This window comes from Neolamprologus multifasciatus, chromosome 10 (assembly GCF_963576455.1).
Source record: "Neolamprologus multifasciatus chromosome 10, fNeoMul1.2, whole genome shotgun sequence".
In the NCBI taxonomy this organism is placed as follows: Eukaryota; Metazoa; Chordata; class Actinopteri; order Cichliformes; family Cichlidae; genus Neolamprologus; species Neolamprologus multifasciatus.
Window position 1 is genome coordinate 18322185 of NC_140448.1, and position 25838 is coordinate 18348022.

The 25838-nt window shown below is 38.6% G+C and overlaps 3 protein-coding genes and 1 long non-coding RNA gene across 4 annotated transcripts; all 4 read right to left on the reverse strand.

Annotated features, from left to right (window-relative positions):
* Positions 1-640: 640 nt before the first annotated feature.
* On the reverse strand, positions 641-4452 carry LOC146510037 (calpain-1 catalytic subunit-like). The gene is made up of 10 exons (XM_085174569.1): positions 4236-4452; positions 4054-4099; positions 3892-3969; positions 3723-3780; positions 3576-3631; positions 2407-2475; positions 2152-2230; positions 1946-2059; positions 1793-1837; positions 641-1525 (listed from the first exon to the last, which is right to left on the reverse strand). The coding sequence occupies exons 1-9, from the start codon at positions 4298-4300 to the stop codon at positions 1794-1796; spliced, it is 609 nt and encodes a 202-aa protein (XP_085030695.1). The 5' UTR covers positions 4301-4452; the 3' UTR covers positions 641-1525; position 1793.
* A 9260-nt stretch (positions 4453-13712) lies between these two features.
* On the reverse strand, positions 13713-18677 carry LOC146510038 (calpain-1 catalytic subunit-like). Its single transcript, XM_085174588.1, has 13 exons — positions 18553-18677; positions 18228-18474; positions 18010-18097; positions 17806-17921; positions 16528-16661; positions 16233-16419; positions 16082-16144; positions 15827-15912; positions 15400-15471; positions 15057-15214; positions 14750-14907; positions 14456-14467; positions 13713-14323 (listed from the first exon to the last, which is right to left on the reverse strand). Exons 2-13 carry the CDS (start codon positions 18444-18446, stop codon positions 14129-14131), a joined length of 1488 nt encoding a protein of 495 aa, XP_085030714.1. The 5' UTR covers positions 18447-18474; positions 18553-18677; the 3' UTR covers positions 13713-14128.
* A 1479-nt stretch (positions 18678-20156) lies between these two features.
* On the reverse strand, positions 20157-23714 carry LOC146510039 (calpain small subunit 1-like). Its single transcript, XM_085174584.1, has 4 exons — positions 22511-23714; positions 22256-22334; positions 22050-22163; positions 20157-21941 (listed from the first exon to the last, which is right to left on the reverse strand). Exons 1-4 carry the CDS (start codon positions 22565-22567, stop codon positions 21877-21879), a joined length of 315 nt encoding a protein of 104 aa, XP_085030710.1. The 5' UTR covers positions 22568-23714; the 3' UTR covers positions 20157-21876.
* A 1471-nt stretch (positions 23715-25185) lies between these two features.
* LOC146510040 (uncharacterized) lies at positions 25186-25688 on the reverse strand. Its single transcript, XR_014876434.1, has 4 exons — positions 25666-25688; positions 25499-25581; positions 25330-25387; positions 25186-25238 (listed from the first exon to the last, which is right to left on the reverse strand). It is a non-coding gene; the product is annotated as an uncharacterized LOC146510040 (long non-coding RNA).
* Positions 25689-25838: the final 150 nt, after the last annotated feature.

The window sequence follows — 25838 nt, forward strand, 5'->3', positions numbered from 1 at the left end:
CGCACATACATATATTTTCACTCTCACATAGTTTAATTTTAATTTTTATATTTAGATATTTTTATTCTCATGTTTACACATATTTAACACACACATTGCAATATTGTGCTCTCTTATACATGTATTTTAATGTACATATTTAGAAATTTTCACTCTAACATACATGCATTCCTACATTTTGCTCTCATTTACATGCATTCAATATGCATTTAATCTCACAAATAATATATGTATGTAAGAAGAGAATGCATACATGTCTGAGGAAAATATATGTATGCAAGAGAATAATGTGAATGTGAATGAAAGAGTATAGTGGAAACGGAAGGCTGGGTGTCTGTACCGCTGTGATTGGCTGAGAAGCACGCGCGGGTCACTTTCAAGTGTCTGACAGCATGGAGGGGGGAGAAGAAACTCGAGTTCTTCAGCAAGCTATCGGGGTGTTAAGAAATATTTTATCATCTCCTGAAATGGTCACATCGTTGTCCTCGTCACTTGATCGAGATGGGACGGGCTCAACTGCACCCAGTGTTACCCACAGCACGGTGAAAAGTGAGATGAGGGAACTTTTTAGACCAGCTAACACCCGGGTAGCTTCAACAAGCCAAGTAGCTACACGGAGTTCGACTGGAGTGGGGCAGTCTTTTATGGCGTTATTTTTGTGCCACTATTCTGAGCGCACGTAAAAAAAAATTGAGCGCACGTGAAAAAAAGTTTGCAGGTGCAAGTGTTGCATTTTGAGGAGAAATTTATTTTGAGTGAAGAAAAGCTGAATTTGAGTGAACAAAATTCATTGCTGCGTGGTAAAAATGTATTTCAGTGTTTGCTATTATCCATACACACACACACAATAGCAGCCCCTCTCGCTCAGTTTTTGTATTTGCGATCGCTCGCAATGTGTTGCTCGCACTCTCAACATTTCTGCCTGTGCACGCTCAACTCTTTGTGTACGCCGTTATATTTGTGCCACAAAACCAGCCAATCACAGACTTGGATGCAAAAATATCTGATTGGCTGTTCTGGTCTCCAATTAGCTCGAAATGACGGAATGCAATATCCCAGAATCCATTTCATCCAAAACTCAAATGAGGAAGTGGCGGAGGAACACAGAGTGGCAGAGTTTGAAATATTACTCTTTCTGGGTCACAAAATAAACTTTTAAGATATTTTCATGCGAGAATGGTGCTGTGTAAACTTCAAATATCTGCTTGATTCATCAAGATATCACATATTTCCATCGTAATCTTTTGTAAAGATTAAGTAAAGTCTTCAAGGTGTACTTTTGCAAAGCACTCATTCTTACATGAACAAATGATAACAGTGAGTGTCCAAAAAATTCTAGTTGGCTTATTTGCTTTTCAAAAGAAAAAGAAAATCCTTTCTCTAGCTCCAAGTGTAAGTAATGGCTAGTAGTATGTTTGCTACTGCTATACAAATCATCCAGCTCCCATGCAGGTCTAGTTGTAGTCTTCTCCTGCAGCTCTCCTGAGCTCACTTTGGTCTAGTTGTACATGGAGATGTTGCTCCACTTAAACAGAGGAAAGGGTAGCTAATAAATGTATTATTCAAGTGACTGTGTACTGCACATTAATAAGAATGTATTACAGTGGCCATTTCATATATACTCAGGTGTTGATCTTTATTTTTTTAAACATAATTCTAACTTTACAAATGTTGCATATTGTAGCTACACTAAAACATACTTTCAAAGTAAAAGGCAGGCACAGCATGATCTAATACACATAATATTAAAAACTATTAATAATGAAAGATTAAAGGGCATTTAGTGACTTGCCTCATCCCAGGTCAAGCGCATCAGATGATTTGTCCTTGAAAATGTCTGTGAGGAAAAACACAGTCAATGCAAAATAAACTTAATCACATTTTGAACTTGATAAATTCAATAGATTTATTTGTTGAAGTACTTGGTGATTGCTGTCTCTCTTACTTGACATCTTATCCAGTCGCAACATGAGAGTGATGAAATCCTCCAACGTGGTGACAGAGAAGCGTGAATACCGAAACATCATCAGCCTCACCGTTCTGTCATTCACATTCAGACCTGGTAATGATATGAGGACAAAGTGATGACGAGTACTGCAGTTATAACATGAACACAATTCTGAACTAAAATGCAAAAACAACTAGTGTTACCTGCAGCCTCAACTGCTTTCTGGAGCTCGAGGTCAGTCAGGGATCCACTTTGATTAGGATCAGATTGATGGAAGAGTTTCTGCAGAAAAAAGAAATTACCTGACATTTAGGAAAAAGGAGCACTTTCAAAGCAACATTTATTTTTTTTAACTACATGTCAGACACTGAACTTAAAAAAATATCAGTGTCTGAGGGAAATACAGCTCTAAAAGTTAGAGGAATTATTTGAAATATGTCCTGCATTTGCTGTTTTACCTTGTATTCTTGAATCTTGTTCCAAAGAATCAAAAATTCAGTAAAAGACATTGTCATCCTTTGGTCAAGCTGCGTACATTAAGGAAATCACAGACGAACAGTGTTGGGAAGGTTACTATTAAAATGTATTCCATTACAGATTACAGAATACATGCCCCAAAATGTATTCTGTAACGTATTCCGTTACGTTACTCGATGAGAGTAAGGTATTCTGAATACTTTGGATTACTTAATATGTTATCATGCTGTTTACAACTACGTGAATGTACTATTGCTGTGATTTATTACTGTTACTGAAGGTCCACGGCTCCGAACCGTAGTAAAGGGACCTCTGGCTAATACGGTGGGTTCTGTGTCGGGCTCGTAGCCGAAAAATAGCTTTACTTTGTTGTCTGGGTCAAGTTTGCTTGCGAGAGACAAAGAGAGGCGTTGAAAGGCTGCTCCAACGGAACTTATTGTTTCGGAGGAAAACACGAACACAGCGTACAGTCGAGTCTTAATAGCTTACTTACAACTGGGCTCGTCAGGCACTCTTCTTGGCTGCAGTGGTTATTATTATATTTACATGCTTCCAGCTCCCGTTTCTGCTCGATGACAGCTCGTACTTTTCCTTTTTCTCCCTCCTCGCTCACAGACACATCACGGGTATGGCAGTCCATTCTCCCTGCAGCACGGACTACACTGCCCATCAGGCTGCATGCTTTAGAGCTATACCTGTAGCATTCTCCCTATTAGCTTAGCACAACAACAAGAACAACAAAAAAGGCCTCTCTCACCCAGGAAACACGCAGAGAGAGAGCGTCACCCTGTAACCATGGCAACCGTAATGCTGCCGCCTGGAACAACAGAACGTAGCTGTCAAACAAAACCCAAACAGTCCTGACCCGCCACAATATGAAACAGGGAAGTACCGCCGTGTAATCCATTTATTTCAACAAAGTAACTGTATTCTAAATACCACCTTTTTAAACGGTAACTGTAACGGAATACAGTTACTCATATTTTGTATTTTAAATACGTAACGGCGGTACATGTATTCCGTTACTCCCCAACACTGCAGACGAAACTGTGCTATTCCTAATCAGACTGTTACTGAAAGTCAGCTTTGGTCAGTTTGGGTGTGGTAGAACAAAACAAGAGCAGGAATATACTTCAGTATTTGAGGATACGTCCACCAAGGCAATCATACTCCTGCAGGTATCCAAACCAAAGCCATACAACGTTCCTATTGATGGTAGACAAAACCGTTTTTAGTCTTGTTTATTACAAAATGAGGTAGCATTTTAAATATTCTGAAAGCACAAATGTCATCTTACCATGAGGGAATCTATCATTCAGGAGTTTCTGGAGTTGTCCAGCCAGCAGCTCACTATTCTAGAACACAGAAGCAACTAAAACTGTTCAGTGCAGATTAAAAAAAATGAAAAGGACAAACGGCACAGGAGTAAAATATGAGGAGCAATCATTAAAAAATATACAGCTGACCTGATTTGCATACAGGTTAAACAAGGAAATAAGGTTGGCGTCCTTATCTGTGGTCTCCTTTTTGGGCTTGTCTCGGATCTTAAAGAAAACAAAACATATGAGATGATAACTTGAAGTGTATTAAGTACGTTACAGTATGCACAGCAACCTCTTATTTTATACCTGAGGAAGAATCAATTCCTCCTCTTCATCACCTCCAGTGTGGGAGCTGGGTACAGCAGAAAGTGTGTAAAAAGGTGAGACTTATGTGTCTTGCAACACTTTTTAAAATGCTGCTAGGAAAGCATGTGTTCAAATAAGCATTTTGTCATTCTTTGGGAATAAAGTCTCTCATGGGTCTTTACCTGATCTCAACATCAGCCTTGGTGTAGACAGTAAGAACGAAATCGGCAGTCATGTTGGGTTTCATGGTGGACGGGATGATCACATACTCTCCAGGTTCCAGACTGTGTAGTTCGGTCAGATCGCTGTTGAAGCTGTAAAAATTGGGTGTCTTCAGGGGGTTGTTACCATCAAAAAAAGAGGACCCTAGGTGTCCTTGCGGGGTCTGGAAGCAATATGAAAGTTTGCTATTTGTTTGCTTACCCCTGGTGGAATCTGTTGAATGTGAAAATGGGAAAAAAGGATGTCAAACAGTTTTCAAATCACTCAAAAGGGCATGTCTATAACAATGACAAGAAAACACAGCTCGGCATCATGGCCTGCTGAGTGGGCCTCCCTGAGTTTGTAAGTCATGGTCACCCCTCCAGTGAAGTCTTTGAAGGATTCTGATGGTGACCCCCAATGCATGTCTGCATATGAACCACAAATTCTGAAGCAGCCAAAAGAGAAAAACGTGTGTCTTTATCTGGTGTTTGTGCCGCACATGTGTGTGTGTATGTGAGAGAGAGAAGAATGGTTTTTACTTGGCATATGCCTTCTCCAGCAGTGGAACCCAGAACTCATTTCCACATGTGCTATGTGCTAACAACAACTGCTTGTTGATTGTTGGCAGATAATCATCAATGATTACATCTACCCACTTTCCAAACCTCCAGAACTGAAACAGATGCAAGATAATAAAACTATTGTATTTTATAATGTAGCTCCACTGTGAAAGCAATATCTCATCAGGCTTGTTAGTTATTAATTCTTTACCCTGAAGTGAAATATTCCTGTGTAATTCTTGAAGGACTGGTCCAAAGGCACAACTTGTGCCAACAGTTTTTTTTTAAACGTCAGTGCTGATATTGCAGAAAGAAACCAGCAGTTACCTGTTAAAAGAAGACAAGTAATAGTTTTATCAGATGTGCCACATTTAATTTTTGTCGTCTTTAGTTATAACCAAGACATTTTTGCGTACCCACAAGGCCTTGCCCGAAGTCAAATCGTGAGGCTCCATCAATACAGAAAGCGGACTCATCATTGATTTTTTTGTAATTTCAAAATATCCTAGAGGAGACAGTGAAGAAGAATCATTTGTTTAACACTTAACACTTCAAATTGGCCAAAGGAAACCTGTACTGTATTACACACATACACAAAAAAGATAAATACATTTACTCCAGTAAGAAAAAAATAGTATATAACACTGTATGATGATTTGACAATAAGTACTTCAAAGTATTTGATAAAAAGTATCTTACTGCCGGTCGTTCTCCTGCGAAGTGCTCAGATCAAGCAGGTCACCCAAAGAACCACTGTTAGGTGGGAAGGTGTTGTCCACAAACAGTCGCCCGCTGCGGAGGCAATCAGCTTTTATCTGCGCAAAATCTTGATTTTTAAACTTGGCAGGGTTGGAGGGGCTTCCGTCGCTGCCATCTTGGTAACGCATGTTAATGACAGATGTGCAAGTTCCAGTTTCAGCCATGATGAGCAAAGGTTTCAGACAGACTCTGACGCAAGAGAAAAATTAACTGAAAGACTTTTAAACTAAAACTTTGCATGCAGAAGCTTGTGTAGAGATGACCAGAGGTTTTTACCTGTGCACGGCAGCAACAGACAGCTGATTCCTCACAAGAGAAGGCTCTTTGAGTTGGCAAATATGGTATGTTCAGCTCACAGCCTCTTTCTTATAATCACACACCCTTACATAAGTCTGGAGTCCCACTCACCCCAAAAATTGTAGGAAAGCCATATGACAGATTACTGAGACGCTAAGCTTGGAAAAAAAAAAAAAAACGACAACAAAAAAACAAAAAACAATTTTCTGGGGGAAAGATTGACCTGTCATAACACCTGAGATTTACACTGCCTCACATCAAACCTAGTAAATTTCTACAAATCCTGTTTCTTCTTCAAGTAGAAGTTAGCACACGCTGACAACATCGAGGAGTGAAAAGGGAATACATTTTTTTTTAAAATTACTACCGTTTCCATAATATTTCCCCCTCTGCAATAAATGGCTTGAATGTGTATAGCTTTATTTAACGGTATAAAAAAGTCGATTGTTAATTTATCTTCAGCTTTGATAAATCAGTAAATCATAGTAAACGCTGGCTGAGTTTATCATGTCTTTTAAACACTGCAATTTGAAACCTCACTCAAATCACTTCTAAATTATAGGTCATGAGTTACAAATATTATGAAATAGAATAAAAGTACATAAGATGTTTGTGTCATGATAACGATAGTGAATCGTTTGGACAAGTTTGGGTTTGAGGTATTTTTCCACATTTTGACTAACTGCAGGAAAGAGAACTGCGTGTGCATTCCCATCAATAAGAAGAACAAATTACTGTTCATAATATTAGTCAGACATCATTAAATAGGGGGTGGACACATCAATGGTAATATCTACAAATGAGCTGGTGCCTATGTTGGTGTTTTTTTGAGTTTTACAGGAAATCTGTGGGTCAGTATGGGTGCTTCCTCGCAAACACTGAAATAACTTTAATGACACTTACGTTTATTTAAAGCTGTATATGTATTATTATACATGCTAATTATAGTTACTTAGCGAGGGAGTTCAGAAGGTCACCTTCAAATCAAGTTGTCCTTCACATGTTGAATGTCATTCAGCTTTAGTAATGTGTCCCACACAGGGAAAACCTTTGTGTCCCATTTTGTTTGCTGGGGCCTGGTTAAGCTACAGAAAAACCTTTTTCTCCTTAAACATACAGGTGACCTAAACGTTTTCCCTGCTGTATGACTCCAGACAAAGGTGTTATCACATAAACCCTGAAGCATGGATCCAGACGTTGTGAAAACTTGCTGCAGGAACGATCCTCTGCCAGCAAGTCCAGGCAGTGCAACAGTTTCCTCCAGGCCATATCACGTCTTCTCTGTGCACTTCCATGTCAGTAGGACTGTCAGTAGAGCTTTTTCACAGCAGGTATATTAACAGTAATTACTGCAATAATAGCAAGCAGTTATTATTATATTTAAGTATTATATGGTGCCTTTTGCCTTGCTGGTTCTAACTTCGTATTTATTAATGGAGACACTTGCAGCCATCACACAAGTTAACCCTTTCATGCATGAATTATGACAACTTCGTTGTATAAATAAGATTTTTTTTTTTTTTAAAGAAGTTTTCAAAGAGTTTTTTAAATATCCACTACAACATACATTTTGACTTATGGCAGGGTATGGAGTGACACATCAGTGTCCAGTGTAGTGGTTTATGTGCAAGTATACCATCAACACTGACACAAATACAAGAAAACAGCCTTTGACTGGCTGTCCACTGTAGTGACTGCTATGCTGCTGCAGTGCATTTTTGTTTGTGTTTGCTTTTCATTTCAAACATATTGAATATAAATATATAGAAACAAATGAATGACCGAATGTAACCTTTGATTTCTCATAACACGCTCTACTTTACTAAGTATAAAGGTACGTTTAGAACAAGCACATTTAACTCATTATTATATTCAACATTCTTAGACTTTCTGTTGGGTGATTTTTTTTGTTCTAGTTTTGCGGTGCTTTAGGTGGATCATTTTCTAAAGGTTTTTTTCCACATTTAATATTTCATTTTAAATTTCTTGAAGCATAAAGCTATGTGGGTTTTTTTTATTATTATTATATGTGGTTAGTTAAATGATCAGTGTTTATAGACATCATGTGTCTGTTTTTGTTCATTTGGATTTCTTTGAGCTGTTAGTACATGTCTCTTAATTATCTTATGTTCTCCTTGAGATTTTTTCTGTTTAGCAGACCTCCTTTGTTCTTAAAAGAACTGAAAATGTTTTCATCCACCTTTACAAGCTTGCACATGTTTTTTGCCTGCAGGCCTGCAACAGCTTCCACATCTGCACTGCAGTCATGGCTGCACTTAAACTTTGCTTTGACAAAGGCTTCTGTGCAAGTCAGTCATTTTTTGTGTGTCAGTCAGACATGGCCATACATTTCTCTTCACGCAACGGGGAAGTGGATGTTATTAGTTAGTTGATTGAGTTACATATTTTATACTACATTTTTGTATCATTACAAAAATAGTGAACAGTTGTGAGACAAAACTGAATGTAGTAAATGTCAGGGGAGTAACATCAAGGACGTGATAAACAAAACCAAAAGGGAGAATTTTTAAAATGCGGGTTATCTTCTCTAATCTAGGAAATAATCCAGCCGAGACTAGGAGTGATGGACACGTGAGCAGAAAGTATTTTCCTTACAGTTGGGGTGAAGGGAGCGCCATTTGTCGCAAAGACCAAAGTTGCTCATGTACTATTTGATTATTATACTGTTTTGATTATTTGTGGACTGTCAATTGCGCTGAGTTCCTGCTGTATTCAGCCTATGCATTTCTTCATTTACTCTGAAGTTGAGGTCACCCCCAAGAACAAGTGCACAATCCACGTGTTCAGAGAGTACAGACAAAAAAAAAAAACATGGAGGAATGAGGGTGGGAAATACATTTCAAATTAACTGCCCCTTGTACAACAAACTTTATTTTCAATTTTCCAGTTCTTATAAATTGATAAGTAGCATTGGATTAAACTGTAAGTAGGTTTTATGTCATTGAACAAAATATGCAAAGCTTTTTGGGATCAAACACAAGAATACAAACAAATTCCAGCAGAATTTCAAATGATTGATCTAAATGTAAATTCCATGTGCTGCACAGTGAGTACTTTAAAAATCTGTCCTTGTTGTGCAAAGGTGAGCTTATGATAAACCTGACTGCATTTCAACATAAGTACTTACGAGGACCGGTTCAGCGTGTCTTCAGATGGATCTCAACCAGCTCACTTTGAGACACCTGAACAAAGTTTGAAACTGTGAGACACTTGAACTGATCAAGTCAATTCTTGACAAATTTATTCTCACTTTGTGTTCAGAAAACCAATGATCAACACTGAACAATATCTAATCCTAACCCTAACTGTTACGTGCCAAGAGATATGGCTTTGCTTTTGTGTTCTTTTTATCTTCCAAGTGTCAAGCCCCCACCTATTGGCCAGTTCAAAGTTGATTGGCATGTGTCTATTGGCTGATCTGTGCACAGTTGGCCAATCACTCTCCTGGGATCACTACAAATGAGCAGCTCCCTGGCCAGCTGGTGGTTGCTGGCTTCTGCTTTATGACAAACCTTTGTGTGAAGGCTTCTTTGTCTTGTGTGTGGTGGGAGGCTGGACAGTAGTGATGGGCAGATGAAGCTTCATGAAGCACTGAAGCTTTTCATCCAATTGGTTCACCCCAGCGCAAAGCATCTTCAAGCTTCATTTGCTCTAGTAGGACATCTACTGGACGTAAAAATATTAGTTGGCATGAATTTGAAGAGTGTGGCATTTTGCACACAGCCTGTAAATGTCAACAACAAAAGGAGTGTGTAAAACATCTATATTGTAGTGATGGCAGTATACTGTGTATATTTATACTGGCAGTATGGAAAATGATCATTTGGAAATGCTTAAAATGGAAATGATCATTTACTGTGAGGTGAGGTGTGGTTGGGGTGTGGACAGTGGTTGTGCTTTTGTAACGTTAAGGTATGGACAGCTACACACTGAGGATTTGCGCCTCAGTCCTGCCCACATTTTATTCTGTAAAAACTAAATTTTCACTGCTTTTATGACCTTTTTAGTGGGGAGAACATAGCTAGGATTTAATGATTTAACAAATCTTTTAAATCCTTTGTCCTCCACAATGCTAAATGGCTGGGAGTCCTCAATCACCATGCTAACCAGGTTTTCATCTATTTGAGATTGTTCTCCTGAGGAAAGACAACAAAAACAAAGCACAAATATAAATATCACACACGTAACTTATTACAGTTGTATAATATTGTTATATCATTTAGTAACATTATTGCATGCTATATTATCATGGCATTTGATGGCTCACCTGGTCTTGCTCCACAATCGGTGTTCCCCTTATTCTCATGCAAAGCTCTGTACTGCCTAAGCATGGATGAGGTGTTGTTGTTATATCCCAGCTCCCTGGCACATAGCAAACACTTCACCTTGTACAGAAGTAAAGCCGCTTAACATAAATTGTATTGCACCATCAGTATTATAAAAATATATCTTCTGTAGAAACTTACATACCTTCTTGGGAGGAATAAAATCAAAATGTTCCCACACAGGGGAGGACATCCTCCTCTTCTTAGCTGGCTCCATTCTCTTCTGACTTTCTCTACTCACTCTCCTAAACCTCCAAACTGTCTCCAAACTCTCACTAACCGCAACTCTCCATCAAACACCTACATTTTGAATGAAGTCTGAGGGGTTCATATCGCTGTCATAGCTCGCGGAAAAGTTCAAACCACTTCATGAACCAGTCACGTGGTACAGCCGGGCAGCGAGGCTTCGGACGTCATCATCAGTAGCTAGGTAGTAGTGGTGCAAAGATACTCGTATCGATATTGAACCGTTCGATACAGTGCTTTTGGTTCGGTACGCATATGTATCGAACAATACAAAATTTTTAATTTATTTTATCAACTTTTCTTCTGACGATGCTGTCTGTGTTGAGCGCTCAGTGGATCTGCGCTTGACAGTGCAGCCTAGGCGGAGTAGTCGAACGCAGATTCACTGACCGCAGGGCAAGCTAGCGAGACAGAAGAATTTAAGTTAAGAAGTTAAATTGAACCTCCCCCACCCTAATTCAGATCTGGCGTTTGGAACTATTTTGGTTTTCATGTGACGTATGACCCTGAAGGTAAGCGCGTCATGGACAAAAGTAAAACAGTATGTTGGATGTACCACACAATGCTCAATTACATGGGTGGGAACTACTGCGTTAGCGCAGTTTGCTCGTTAACGTGTTGGCCGCACAGCCCCACGCACGGGGCGATCCGTGGTAGCTCGTTAACTGAGATTTGCCTTTTTGTGGTATTAACGTCATTTCAACGAGATTAACGCTGACAGCACTAGTGGGAACACAACGAATATGACTGCACATTTACTCCAACATCATCCTAGTGCAAAGACGAGTGGAAGCAGACAAAAACAACAAGCACGCATGCTACAAACTTTACCCGAGTCATTTAGACAGCCGTTAGCACATGATTCTCCTTATGGGGACCTGATATGTTTAATATGCTGTTGAGAATATAGCCCAGAAGAAGCGTATAGTATAGCTTTTATTTTGGAAAGAGACATTTCTCTGTAATAAACTCTCTTTTCAAAAGATGAGTGATTTCTCGATCAGATAGATTTATTTTTTTTATTACTTTGTTGTTTCAGCAACATTAAATTTAAAAACTGTACTTTTGAGTAAAAATATATATTTATACTTTTAATAAATGACAAATTAAAAAGGCATGAACATTTTTTTTTGTATCGAAAAAATATCGAACCATGACACCAAAGTATCGAACCGAACCGTGAATTTTGTGTATCGTTACACCCCTACTAGGTAGACCTTTTGTTTTGCATTTTTGTTTTAGTTAGGTCCTGGAAGCTATCGACCTCTTTTTGTTTTATTAATTTCTTTGATTTGGCTCCACCGCCCAGTCCTCCTCCCCCACCTTTTTCTTTTGTTAAGTTTGACTATTAAGGCCAGCAACCAATAAATCCTGCCTGATTCTTAACTGTCCTGTTGTCCTCCTCCTTCATTGATTGTGGTTGTCCAGTGTTGCTGTCTCCTTCCTACCTATGCCTCCACCATGGTGGGGAGGACGTAACACTAACTATAAGCAAATTGTAACCCTGACAATAAAACCACATTTTGACTCTCAAAAATGCCTTCAAACTTGTGGGGATGGGCATTTTTTCCCATGAGTGACTGTGTTTTCCCCACAAGTATCCAGTCTTTAAGTCTGACATCATTAGCCGTTTCCGGGTCCAAACTCTGCTTCTGGTCCCAAAGTGAAACACTGCGGCATCACTGTGAGTTAAAAACTGTCTAATTTCTTTCATCTTTAACAAAATGATCAGTGTGGCTGCTCTACTAGGTGTAATAATTAAGTTTAACATTCAGGCATCCATGAAAACAGAATTTATGAAGTTTAACAGAATTAGAAGTTAGGAGGTCATTAGCTCGCTAGTTTCCATCTACATATAATACACCATATTCTGACTGAGAGATTTCTGAAAAAATTCAAACATACAGTTCTGCTATCACTTCTGACATAAATGAAGGCAGAAAACTAAACACCAGTAACTTTTTTAGGGTTACTAAAGTTGTACTAGCTGGTATATAGGGATGTGCTACGTGGTGGCTAGCTACACAGCTATAGTTAGCATAATGTGAAACTGGAGGATGAACGCCAACTTCTTTCCACTCGATAGTAGTTAATGTGAGGGTTCCTGATTGTTAGGGACAAATACAAACGCATGGCAGGATTCTGTAAACGGACCAAACTTCAGTTAGGAGAACAACTGAGATAATCCATCTACAATATGAGGTTAGTCATTAATATACCGCTCCATGGGCTGGGCTGAAGGTTTTAAAAACTGAGCTTTAAAACGTGCTGCCAATGAATAGCGATAACATAAACCTAGAGAGGCTGACAAAATAAAACAACATAGCGCAGTGGTGGGACACGGTTCCAGCAGCAGCCTCTGATGTTAACTGGCAGCCCTTTATAGACTGCTGCTAATTGGCCCTCAAGCCATAACATTATCTGGGGTTACATACTAAGCTAAACGAATAAACTACACAAGCTTTATTTATATCAAGTCAATACTGTTGGTGCAGTGTGTAATTTTCTAGCTTTTTTTTAAATCTTATAAATATTTTCCTTATGGCAGCACAGTGTGTGTAACGGTTTATAGTGAGAATTTCTTAATGTTGCAAATAATATTCTCTATTGAGTTTTTCTATTGAAATTTCTATTATGTAGAAGAAGAAAAAAACAAGAACAGACAGAGTCAGAGCTGAAAAATCATCATGTTTTATTTTCTTATTTTTTCTGAACCCCAATTTAGAGTCACCAGTGAAGATGCGTGTCTTTGGATTGTGGGAAGAAGCCTGAGTCCTCAGAAGGGGAGAACATTCAAAGTCCACACAGAAGATCAGGAGATTAAACCAGGAACCTTATCCACTGCATCACCACATCACTTCTTCAAACTAAATCCCAGTGTCCACAGAACTTATTCTTTTAAATAATTATTATTCTGTTTTATAGAAATTGATGAACCTGGCCAACTATGAGTAGCATTAGCATTGTACATTTTAATCATTTAGCCTATTATTTCTTTTAGGATAAAGTCATGTTATTTATCAGTATTAATGTTATCTGTGCAAAAATGCACTACATGGCTGCTTTTTGCCTGTGCAGGCTGTGAAATAAATATAAATGCCCAGCAAAAAATTATATTGGGAGTATTCTAGACCAGCGGCCCCCAACCTTTTTTTTGTACCAAGGACCGGTTTATGTCCAACAATATTTTAACAGACTGGCCTTTAAGGTGTCGTGGATGAATACAACAAAATAAAACCAGTACCAGTTCCAAAAAAGAGATTTATTCATAAGATACGGGAAAAGACCCGGGGAAGCATAGTTAACGATAAAAACAATTTAAAAAATAACTATAAAAACCAATAAAAACCCTGAAAACCATAAATTTCACACACAAGCCTCCACTCTCGCGGCCCGGTACCAAATGACTCACAGACCAGTACCAGTCCATGGCCCGTGGGTTGGGGACCGCTGTTAGAGACAACCCTGACAGTATGAATCATGTGACCATTTTTAACCCAACCAACCGTATTTCACAGCCAGCAGAGATAACACAGCTCATGTCTGGCTAACAAACAGGAAATTACCCAATGGTGTCATTTGTTAAATAAATAATTCATGTATTTTATTATCCTGAGTTAATCATATTAATCCTTCATTATGTGAAGGATTCTTTACATGATCTTATTCATCAGTCTTGGTGTAGACAGCGAGAGCGAAATCTGCAGTGATGTTGGGTTCATAGGTGGATGGGATGATCACATACTCTCCAGGTTCCAGACTGTGGAGTTCAATGTGATCTCGCAGAGTGTGAGTCTTTTCTCCCTTCACAGGCCTGTTCCTCTGAAAGAAATCCTGTTGCAGGTGTCCTTGTGGGGTCTGGGAGAAATATGAAGGAATGTCTATGGTGGAGTCTCAGTGTACATTGTTATTAAAGTTATTAAAATGCTGAATTTACTGGTGTACTTTACACAGTCAAAGTTTCATATATTTGTTATTGTTTGTACTTACCCCTGGTGGAATCTGTTAATTGGAAAATGGTAAGAATAACTTCATTAAACTGTTTTGGACGAACCAATTGCTATAGTAACTTTAAATAATGAATGTGAAATCAGTGAAGACCATTTTTTTAAATTATTAATGTCATTATTGTCTTACTAACTCAGCTGCTCAATTGGGTAAGTACTTTTGTCTTAATTACAGGATGATACAATTGTTTTAATAATTTAGTTTCTTGTCCTTCAGTATTCGCTTGCAATATTTAACAGTTATTTAAATTAAAGGGAGCACATTGAGAATGAATACCTTATAGATGGTAAGTTTAGTTTCGTGGAGGCTTTTCTCTTTGCGATTACCCTGCTGACGTTTCTGCATCAGGGAGAGCACAATGTTTTTGTCTCCTGGCTCCTTCTTGTCTATAACAGTCACTCGGATGCGATACTGAGGGTTTGTTGCAAAGGTGGCTACAGAGAGTGAGGAAACATACATCTTGTTAGTTACATTTTAGAAATTTATGGTGGGTTTTGTGTTTGCACAGATAAAAGAAACTTGTAATAACTATATTATTATTTTATTGATAGTTAAAGTTTTGAAAGGAATGAACTTGTCTTACAGTGTTTCACATTGCCACCTGCAGATGTCCCTTCTACCCAGCTGCCATGATAAATCATGCAATTCCACTGACATTTAAAGTCACCATCAAGAAAGTTAGGGGTCTCACAGCAGATGGATACGTAAGAAAAATAGGAACAGAAGTCCTCCATTTGCATCCTGACAGACGGATGAGCAGATAGAGATTTTAAAAAAAAGGAAATAAAGATTAAATATCAACCAATAAGACGTATACTCTTTGGTATTGCATCAAAACTATATGATTTTGATTTTTTGTTTTTGAGTTCTTAAAAGCTTTTTTTTTAACTATTGTGAGTAATCAGTGTGCAAAATTTAGAATTTACCAGAACTCTCCGTCATCACGGTCGAAACACTTTTTTTTAACTTCTGGACTTACTTTGTCCCACAAATCTGACCTGAGAACACAAAACAAATAAGTTAATGACAGACTTTAATACAGCAAAACAAATAAATTTAATATACAAAAATATATGGCAAAGTCTAGAGCAGCATTTCTTTCTTGAGGTCGATAAATGTTTTCCACTGTGCTGAACACTCTCCTTTAATATGTGACAATGTTTGTCATTTTTTTTTCATTTGGCTGGAAGTTCTTGAGTTGTTATTCTTTATAATAGAAAGCATCCTCTGATCATCCACCACTATTGTTCTCTGTGGATGTCAGTTGTCAGTTGTGTAGGTGCAACGCTAGTACAAATTGTGTCATTGTCAGCAGTATATGGACGTTGTATGTTGTTTAATTAAGTCAAGTACTTGTCGCTCCATTTTCCGTTCCACTCCCGTCTGCCCCATGGGTTCATGACTCGCACCAGTCTTACTTTGGAGTCGTTCAATTCCACCTTCAGATGAAATAATGAAGTGAAGACATCAGGTATTGGAAATGCTTCAGTAATGGTATCACATTATCACATTCATTGATACTATCACAATTTTTGCAATTAAGTTTTCTTAGCTCTTGTTTTCACTCTTTCCCCATGCTGAATGTAAATTTCTAGCTTCATGGTTTACCTCAGTGACACCTGTGATGGAATAGGCATGCCCCTTCTTCAATCCAGTGTCAGCCAAAGGACCCTGAAAAAGACAGAACAAGGTTTGTTTTCTTAATCTATTGTTATTGATTTTTGTTGGGGGGGGGGGGGGGGGGGCTGTTTTTTTTTACCTCTTCGTCGGGAGTCCAGCAGCAATTCAGTGATTGACACTGAGTTGCTCTGTTTAATGTGAGCCAAAGATCACCATGGCCAGCTGAGTTCATCTCCTGCAGTTTGTAAGTCTGGTTTACACCTCCAGTGAAGTGTTTGCAGGCCTCTGATGGAAACCCACGCATGTCTGCATACGAGCCGCGAAGTCTGAAGGAGGCACCCAGAAGGAGAAACATTTTTAAATCAATGACATTCATATCAGAAATGTGACCTTCTAAACTGATTTACATGAAAGTGTGAGAGGTTTTTATTTACTTGGCATATGCCTTCTCCAGCAGAGGAGCCCAGAACTCATTTCCACATTTCGAGGACACAGACAGTAACCGCTTTTTTTTCATTGGCAGATTGTCATCAATGACAACATCTACCCACTTTCCAAACCTCCAGAACTGAAACAGAGAGGACAGCTAAGAATCAATCAGAGGTGGCAAAAGTACCGAGATTCTGTACTTTGATCTAGATTAGATTTCTGTACTAGAAGTAAAGATACTAGTGTTAAAAAATACTCCAGTAAAGGTTGATGTACTGACTCCACTTCTTCACTTTCTTTTTAAAAGTAATAAAGTACAGGCTCTGAAATGTACCCAAAGTAAGAAAGTAAAATGTAGCTCTTTGGAGGACATTTCTAAGATAAGCTGAACATCAGCAGAGAAACAGAAGGCAAATTCAAACACCTCCATTTTTTGTTGCCTAGATTGTAGGCGTGACTTTGCCTCTAAACAGAAAATAAGTAGGCAAGAGGTTAAAGTGAGATTCTGCATGTAGGGCCGAAAACCAGTTTTAACCCTCTCAAGGCAGGCGTTGCAGATTTGCAACAGTTAAAAACTAACAACCTGATTACCCCACATACATATTTTATGAGTTTTTTTTACTCAGAAGTACCACTGCAGGACTTGGTTGTGCATTAGCAACAAAAAGTTGAATTTGAGCCTGACGGGGTTAATGGCTCAGAGTGGGGAAAACAACTCACAATAATTTCTATTAAGAGCTCCATTCAGTGATAGTTCAGGATGTGATGATTTCATCATCATCCATCCATGACAGTAAAGCAAACTAACCTGTTTATCCTGCACTGACCTGCAAAGTTTTTTCAAGCAACCTTTGAATAACACAGCAAATCTGCCTCAGCTTGTTTTTCAGCAGGTTTCACAGCATAAAAAACACTGTTCCCCTTGTACTGGGGAAAGGGATTATCTTTCATGTGTTACTGTTTAAGCTCAAATCAGTTTGATATTTGAAGGCTCGCAGTGACGTGAAACAATAACTCACCTCAAATATGTTAAAACAAAAGTAGCGAGGCTGTTTGAAAAATGTATGAAGTAGAAAGTATAGATATTTGTTTAAAATGTAGGGAGTAAAAGTAAAAAGTTGTCAGAAAAATAAATACTCAAGTACAGATACCTGAAAATTCTAAGTACAGTAATAAAGTATTTGTACTTCGTTACTCACCACCTCTGGAATTATTAACCACAATGTGTTGTGTTTCTGTTTCATAAAAGTATTCTTTAGACACATTTATTAATCCTTTGTTACCCTGAAGTGAAATATTCCTGCATAGTTCTCAAAGGACTGATCCATTGGCACAACTTGTGCCATCAGATTTTCTTGGAAGGTCAGCGCAGATATTGCAGACACAAACGAGCAGTTACCTGTTAAAAGGAGGAAACTAATAGTTTTCTCAAGCTGTGGAACATACTTGTCATTGTCATTAGCTATAGGCAAGAAAGTTTTGCTTACCGACGCTGCCTTGTCCAAAGTCAAATCGTGACATACCATCTTTACTGAAAGCAGGCTGATAATTCTTTCCTTGTTCTCTCAATAAATCCTTAAAAAGACAGTGGAGAAAAATATGATGTTGACAAGTGTGTAAAAAGAATCTGTTTTCCCTACTGTACAGAAATGTTCCATTATATTTTGAAGTGAAAGAAAAATAAATATAATTAAAATGATTTAACTGCTGGTCGAAGCCATTTCACTTCACTCGCATCAGACCGGTCACCCAAAGAAAGACCGTTTGGTGGGAACTCATTGTCCACAAACAGTTCTCGTTTCTGGAGGCAGTCAGCTTTTATCTGAGCGAAGTCCTGATTTTTGAACTTGGCAGGGTTGGAGGGGCTTCCCTCGCTGCCATCTGGGTAACGCAACTTGACGAGACAAGTTTCAGATTTAGCCATGATGATGATCAAAGTCTTCAGAGAGATTCTGGTGCAAGGAGAAAAAAAAATCAGAGACACAAAACTCTAATTTAAAGGTTTTCCTTGAAAGAACAGAGATTATTACCTGTGCACGGTGGCAAGCAACTGATTCTTCCTTGCAGGAGAAGCACCTTGGAATTGCCAAATGTGATATGTGCAGCATCTTATATTCACACTGGCTTACACAAGTTTGAAATCCCACCCCCAAAAATGTAGAACAGCTATTATAGGCTGTGGCTGAGAGGAATGGGTTGGACAACAAAATACATTTTCTCTGGAAAAAAACAGATGCAAAACTATGACACCTGATATTTTGATTTCTTGGAATTTGCATGAAATCCAGCATGGGTTTGGACATGTTCACACACAGTCAACAACCAGGCATGAAGTCTAACTTTCAATAATTTGCTGTGCTTACACTTGTATTAGAAAAAAATATATATATACATTCTTATCATGTACACTGTGGCATCAAATAATGTAGTGTTTTCATTTTAGCACAATATAACTGAATAAATAAATACAGTTTGTTTGTTTGTTTTGTTTTTGTGATCAGAATGAAGTTTTCCACGTCTTTTAGGAGAACATGTTAAAATATCATCATCTTCAAAGGTGCTGCTACTACTACATTATCCTGTTGAGTCTATCTTTCAGTTAAAATTATTAAATCTAATTAAAAACATTATCAGTAGTTATTTTTTTCTTTCCAGCTGGTCACTCTGGGTTAATGTTTGTCTTATTTAGTAAATAGAAAAAGGAAACTTGTATTGGTATTATGGCAGAAAAAAGGCTGAGGTAATGACAGTAAAAGTTTGGGGTTTGAAATCAAATAAAGGAAATTATATATTTATTTATTACAGGTTGGGCATTGGTCCTACAAAAAGTTTTAAATGGCTGTTAGAAGTTGGGACAACTGTGATGAATATTTTACTTTATTTCGTTAATGTGGTTGTGATATTTACCACTATCATATTCATGTTTTTGGAATAAGAGGCAGAAATATGAGGAGGAGTGTGTTAAAACTATTATTTCTGTTCCTCATTAAAACTGATGTTTTGACAAAACAGTTGGCTGAGTTACAGTGAGCAGATCAGTTTCCAGTGTTTCAATCATTTAACCACATTTCTACACAATGATCAATACAAATAAAAACATCTCAGTATGTCTTTTTCCAGCAGTGCCTACACAAAGAGTGATTGCTGCGTTTGTTTTTCTTGTACTTCACTTAAATATGGGGTGTGTATTTGGTCTTGAGTTTGAAACAGGTTTGCTCTTATCGTAGAGCTGTCACACACATTTTTACCATGTTTTAACATGTTAGCGTAACAAAGGATGCCTGACATATTTCTTTCTCTTCTTTGTTGCCCGAAGCTAATACCATATCATGTTCCTTGAAAATGTCGACTGAAAAAAACAAACAAGAAAATCTTATTTAGTTGAAGTGGTTGTGATTGTTACCTGTAGAAATGTTCATTTAGTTGGAATGAGAGAAGAAAATGAGAGAGAGAGTGTTGTGGTTGTGATAGTAATGTACAGTGATGTGTCTGTAAAAATGTCAAATCAAATCAAAAATTTCTGTCAAATCTCCGTACAAGCCAAAATTTTTTCTTTCACTCTCACACACAGACATTCTTCTTTCACACACATATACTTTTACTCTCACATACATATATTTTCACTCTCACATAGTTTAATTTTAATTTTTATATTTAGATATTTTTATTCTCATGTTTACACATATTTAACACACACATTGCAATATTGTGCTCTCTTATACATGTATTTTAATGTTCATATTTACAAATTTTCACTCTAACATACATGCATTCCTACATTTTGCTCTCATTTACATGCATTCAATATGCATTTAATCTCACAAATAATATATGTATGCAAGAAGAGAATGCATACATGTCTGAGGAAAATATATGTATGCAAGAGAATAATGTGAATGTGAATGAAAGAGTATAGTGGAAACGGAAGGCTGGGTGTCTGTACCGCTGTGATTGGCTGAGAAGCACGCGCGGGTCACTTTCAAGTGTCTGACAGCATGGAGGGGGGAGAAGAAACTCGAGTTCTTCAGCAAGCTATCGGGGTGTTAAGAAATATTTTATCATCTCCTGAAACGGTCACATCGTTGTCCTCGTCACTTGATCGAGATGGGACGGGCTCAACTGCACCCAGTGTTACCCACAGCACGGTGAAAAGTGAGATGAGGGAACTTTTTAGACCAGCTAACACCCGGGTAGCTTCAACAAGCCAAGTAGCTACACGGAGTTCGACTGGAGTGGGGCAGTCTTTTATGGCGTTATTTTTGTGCCACTATTCTGAGCGCACGTGAAAACAAGTTTGCAGGTGCAAGTGTTGCATTTTGAGGAGAAATTTATTTTGAGTGAAGAAAAGCTGAATTTGAGTGAACAAAATTCATTGCTGCATGCTAAAAATGTATTTCAGTGTTTGCTATTATCCATACACACACACACAATAGCAGCCCCTCTCGCTCAGTTTTTGTATTTGCGCTCGCTCGCAATGTGTTGCTCGCACTCTCAACATTTCTGCCTGTGCGCGCTCAACTCTTTGTGTACGCCGTTATATTTGTGCCACAAAACCAGCCAATCACAGACTTGGATGCAAAAATATCTGATTGGCTGTTCTGGTCTCCAATTAGCTCGAAATGACGGAATGCAATATCCCAGAATCCATTTCATCCAAAACTCAAATGAGGAAGTGGCGGAGGAACACAGAGTTTGAAATATTACTCTTTCTGGGTCACAAAATAAACTTTTAAGATATTTTCATGCGAGAATGGTGCTGTGTAAACTTCAAATATCTGCTTGATTCATCAAGATATCACATATTTCCATCGTAATCTTTTGTAAAGATTAAGTAAAGTCTTCAAGGTGTACTTTTGCAAAGCACTCATTCTTACAAGAACAAATGATAACAGTGAGTGTCCAAAAAATTCTAGTTGGCTTATTTGCTTTTCAAAAGAAAAAGAAAATCCTTTCTCTAGCTCCAAGTGTAAGTAATGGCTAGTAGTATGTTTGCTACTGCTATACAAATCATCCAGCTCCCATGCAGGTCTAGTTGTAATCTTCTCCTGCAGCTCTCCTGAGCTCACTTTGGTCTAGTTGTACATGGAGAAGTTGCTCCACTGAAACAGAGGAAAGGGTAGCTAATACATTTATTATTCAAGTGACTGTGTACTGCACATGAATAAGAATGTATTACAGTGGCCATTTCATATATACTCAGGTGTTGATCTTTATTTTTTTAAACATAATTCTAACTTTACAAATGTTGCATATTGTAGCTACACTAAAACATACTTTCAAAGTAAAAGGCAGGCACAGCATGATCTAATACACATAATATTAAAAACTATTAATAATGAAAGATTAAAGGGCATTTAGTGATTTGCCTCATCCCAGGTCAAGCGCATTGTTCCATCAGATGATTTGTCCTTGAAAATGTCTGTGAGGAAAAACACAGTCAATGCAAAATAAACTTAATCACATTTTGAACTTGATAAATTCAATAGATTTATTTGTTGATGTACTTGGTGATTGCTGTCTCTCTTACTTGACATCTTATCCAGTCGCAACATGAGAGTGATGAAATCCTCCAACGTGGTGACAGAGAAGCGTGAATACCGAAACATCATCAGCCTCACTGTTCTGTCATTCACATTCAGACCTGGTAATGATATGAGGACAAAGTGATGACGAGTACTGCAGTTATAACATGAACACAATTCTGAACTAAAATGCAAAAACAACTAGTGTTACCTGCAGCCTCAACTGCTTTCTGGAGCTCGAGGTCAGTCAGGGATCCACTTTGATTAAGATCAGATTGATGGAAGAGTTTCTGCAGAAAAAAGAAATTACCTGACATTTAGGAAAAAGGAGCACTTTCAAAGCAACATTTATTTTTTTTAACTACATGTCAGACACTGAACTTAAAAAAATATCAGTGTCTGAGGGAAATACAGCTCTAAAAGTTAGAGGAATTATTTGAAATATGTCCTGCGTTTGCTGTTTTACCTTGTATTCTTGAATCTTGTTCCAAAGAATCAAAAATTCAGTAAAAGACATTGTCATCCTTTGGTCAAGCTGCGTACATTAAGGAAATCACAGACGAACAGTGTTGGGAAGGTTACTTTTAAAATGTATTCCATTACAGATTACAGAATACATGCCCCAAAATGTATTCTGTAACGTATTCCGTTACGTTACTCGATGAGAGTAAGGTATTCTGAATACTTTGGATTACTTAATATATTATAATGCTGTTTACAACTACGTGAATGTACTATTGCTGTGATTTATTACTGTTACTGAAGGTCCACGGCTTCGAACCGTAGTAAAGGGACCTCTGGCTAATACGGTGGGTTCTGTGTCGGGCTCGTAGCCGAAAAATAGCTTTACTTTGTTGTCTGGGTCAAGTTTGCTTGCGAGAGACAAAGAGAGGCGTTGAAAGGCTGCTCCAACGGAACTTATTGTTTCGGAGGAAAACATGAACACAGCGTACAGTTGAGTCTTAATAGCTTACTTACAACTGGGCTCGTCAGGCACTCTTCTTGGCTGCAGTGGTTATTATTATATTTACATGCTTCCAGCTCCTGTTTCTGCTTGATGACAGCTCGTACTTTTCCTTTTTCTCCCTCCTCGCTCACAGACACATCACGGGTATGGCAGTCCATTCTCCCTGCAGCACGGACTACACTGCCCATCAGGCTGCATGCTTTAGAGCTATACCTGTAGCATTCTCCCTATTAGCTTAGCACAACAACAACAACAACAACAAAAGGCGCTCTCTCACCCAGGAAACACGCAGAGAGAGAGCGTCACCCTGTAACCATGGCAACCGTAATGCTGCCGCCTGGAACAACAGAACGTAGCTGTCAAACAAAACCCAAACAGTCCTGACCCGCCACAATATGAAACAGGGAAGTACCGCCGTGTAATCCATTTATTTCAACAAAGTAACTGTATTCTAAATACCACCTTTTTAAACAGTAACTGTAACGGAATACAGTTACTCATATTTTGTATTTTAAACACGTAACGGCGGTACATGTATTCCGTTACTCCCCAACAGCGCAGACGAAACTGTGCTATTCCCAATCAGACTGTTACTGAAAGTCAGCTTTGGTCAGTTTGGGTGTGGTAGAACAAAACAAGAGCAGGAATATACTTCAGTATTTGAGGATACATCCACCAAGGCAGTGGCGGTCCTAGCCTGTTAGGCGCCCTGGGCGAACACCCCCTCTGGCGCCCCCCCCCCCCCCCCCCACACACACACACACACACACACACATGAAGAGGGAGAGAGTATGCATAGTATGCAAACAGCTACTAAGCAGACATCATACTTCGACATACAATGAGAACAGGACAAATCAACAATTGACACTGGCTAATTAATATTATATTACTGTATATATTGTTTGGAGTTTAGTCTGTTACTGTTACTATTTTTACCATTTCTTCTTGGAGGAACTGTAACCCACATAATTTCCTTAGGGATTAAGAAAGTATCCTGATTCTTAATGTTTTAGGATACATGACCTGCCATTATCCAATGACACATCTGCTTACCTGTGTCTTTTGCTCGTTCCTCCTTGTAGGAGCCATAATTAAATGTATTGAATTTTAAGGATCACTGGGTTTTTATTTGTTTGGTTGCTATGGTGATGTGTAACGGGAGTCACGTGGGTGCTAGCGGTGACTTTAAGAGGGCGTTGTCAGTCTGTCATTCACTGGTTTGATTTTGACAGAGAGGAGGGCTGGGTAGCATAGTTTTTGTTGACCGCAGCACAACGAGTTTCCCCTTGTTGAATTAGAGCCTGTGATGTTTTAAGAGTTTGAATCGCGAGCCGATCACATTTCTCTGTAAACTTTTCAAGCACTTTAATAAACAAGCAAGCAATTCCACCTCTGGCATTACTGCGTAAAGTTGACAGCGCGTCAGGCAAATAGGCAGGCTCCATCCCCGGCCTCTAGCGACTGTGGAAGTCGCTACACTCCTCTTCTTTTCTCTTTTTTAAAATTTTAAAAACGGGTTGTGTGTGAGACTTTAAATAAACAAAATATAAAATATACATTTTAAATTGTTATTGATCCCTTTACCCCGAGTCCTAAAGTGTATATTTATTTTTTTTACTCTTAAATATTTATTGTTTGTTTTCTTGCACTGCTGTAACTGGAGCCTCGTCGTCTCGTCTCTCTATATACTGGACTGTATGTAGCAGAGATGACAATAAAGTTTACTTTGACTTCAGCAGCAAGCAGGCGCACCAAGGGCTCTCGCGCTCACTTTTCGTGTATAGAATTTCGAAAAAACATCGGTGCAAATTATAAGTCTGTATCATGATGTCTGGTGTTTTCGTGTTTGTTGTTTGTTTTTATTTTTGTTTTATTTTGAGAGTTGGTAATTTTTGCTGCTCCAGCCAGCCAGAGAATCCCCCGTCGCCCCGCCCTCTCCTCCCTGTGCCGCAAGCAGCAGGCGCACCTCGCAAACGGAGGGCGCCCTTACTCCCATGGGCGATAGAAAATCGATCGGTGCCTATGCCATTCCCAATATGGGCTCGCATGATGTCGGGGCAGCATGAGTACAAGCAATTTTTTTTTTTTTTACCGATGCCCGTGATGCCGCCGTCCACCACGATGCCGCCCCGGGCAACTGCCCGTGACGCCCGTATCTAAAACCGCTACTGCACCAAGGCAATCATACTCCTGCAGGTATCCAAACCAAAGCCATACAACGTTCCTATTGATGGTAGACAAAACCGTTTTTAGTCTTGTTTATTACAAAATGAGGTAGCATTTTAAATATTCTGAAAGTACAAATGTCATCTTACCATGAGGGAACCTGTCATTCAGGAGTTTCTGGAGTTGTCCAGCCAGCAGCTCACTATTCTAGAACACAGAAGCAACTAAAACTGTTCAGTGCAGATTAAAAAAAATGAAAAGGACAAACGGCACAGGAGTAAAATATGAGGAGCAATCATTAAAAAATATACAGCTGACCTGATTTGCATACAGGTTAAACAAGGAAATAAGAGACCACAGGAAATATTATCTGTGGTCTCCTTTTTGGGCTTGTCTCGGATCTTAAAGAAAACAAAACATATGAGATGATAACTTGAAGTGTATTAAGTACGTTACAGTATGCACAGCAACCTCTTATTCTATACCTGAGGAAGAATCAATTCCTCCTCTTCATCACCTCCAGTGTGGGAGCTGGGTACAGCAGAAAGTGTGTAAAAAGGTGAGACTTATGTGTCTTTCAACACTTTTTAAAATGCTGCTAGGAAAGCATGTGTTCAAATAAGCATTTTGTCATTCTTTGGGAATAAAGTCTCTCATG

What these genes read in the sequence shown, in the direction of transcription:
- LOC146510037 (XM_085174569.1), bottom strand. Translation starts at nt 4,300, where the DNA reads ATGAAACCCAACATGACTGCCGATTTCGTTCTTACTGTCTACACCAAG. An exon ending in ACAAGATTCAAGAATACAAG is followed by an intron (nt 2,231 to 2,406) that starts GTAAAACAGCAA and finishes TTTTTTCTGCAG; the next exon opens with AAACTCTTCCATCAATCTGA. An exon ending in GAAAGCAGTTGAGGCTGCAG is followed by an intron (nt 2,060 to 2,151) that starts GTAACACTAGTT and finishes TATCATTACCAG; the next exon opens with GTCTGAATGTGAATGACAGA.
- LOC146510038 (XM_085174588.1), bottom strand. Translation starts at nt 18,446, where the DNA reads ATGGCTAAATCTGAAACTTGTCTCGTCAAGTTGCGTTACCCAGATGGC. An exon ending in AACGGAAAATGGAGCGACAA is followed by an intron (nt 15,472 to 15,826) that starts GTACTTGACTTA and finishes TTGTGTTCTCAG; the next exon opens with GTCAGATTTGTGGGACAAAG. An exon ending in CGTGATGACGGAGAGTTCTG is followed by an intron (nt 15,215 to 15,399) that starts GTAAATTCTAAA and finishes TCCGTCTGTCAG; the next exon opens with GATGCAAATGGAGGACTTCT.
- LOC146510039 (XM_085174584.1), bottom strand. Translation starts at nt 22,567, where the DNA reads ATGACAATGTCTTTTACTGAATTTTTGATTCTTTGGAACAAGATTCAA. An exon ending in ACAAGATTCAAGAATACAAG is followed by an intron (nt 22,335 to 22,510) that starts GTAAAACAGCAA and finishes TTTTTTCTGCAG; the next exon opens with AAACTCTTCCATCAATCTGA. An exon ending in GAAAGCAGTTGAGGCTGCAG is followed by an intron (nt 22,164 to 22,255) that starts GTAACACTAGTT and finishes TATCATTACCAG; the next exon opens with GTCTGAATGTGAATGACAGA.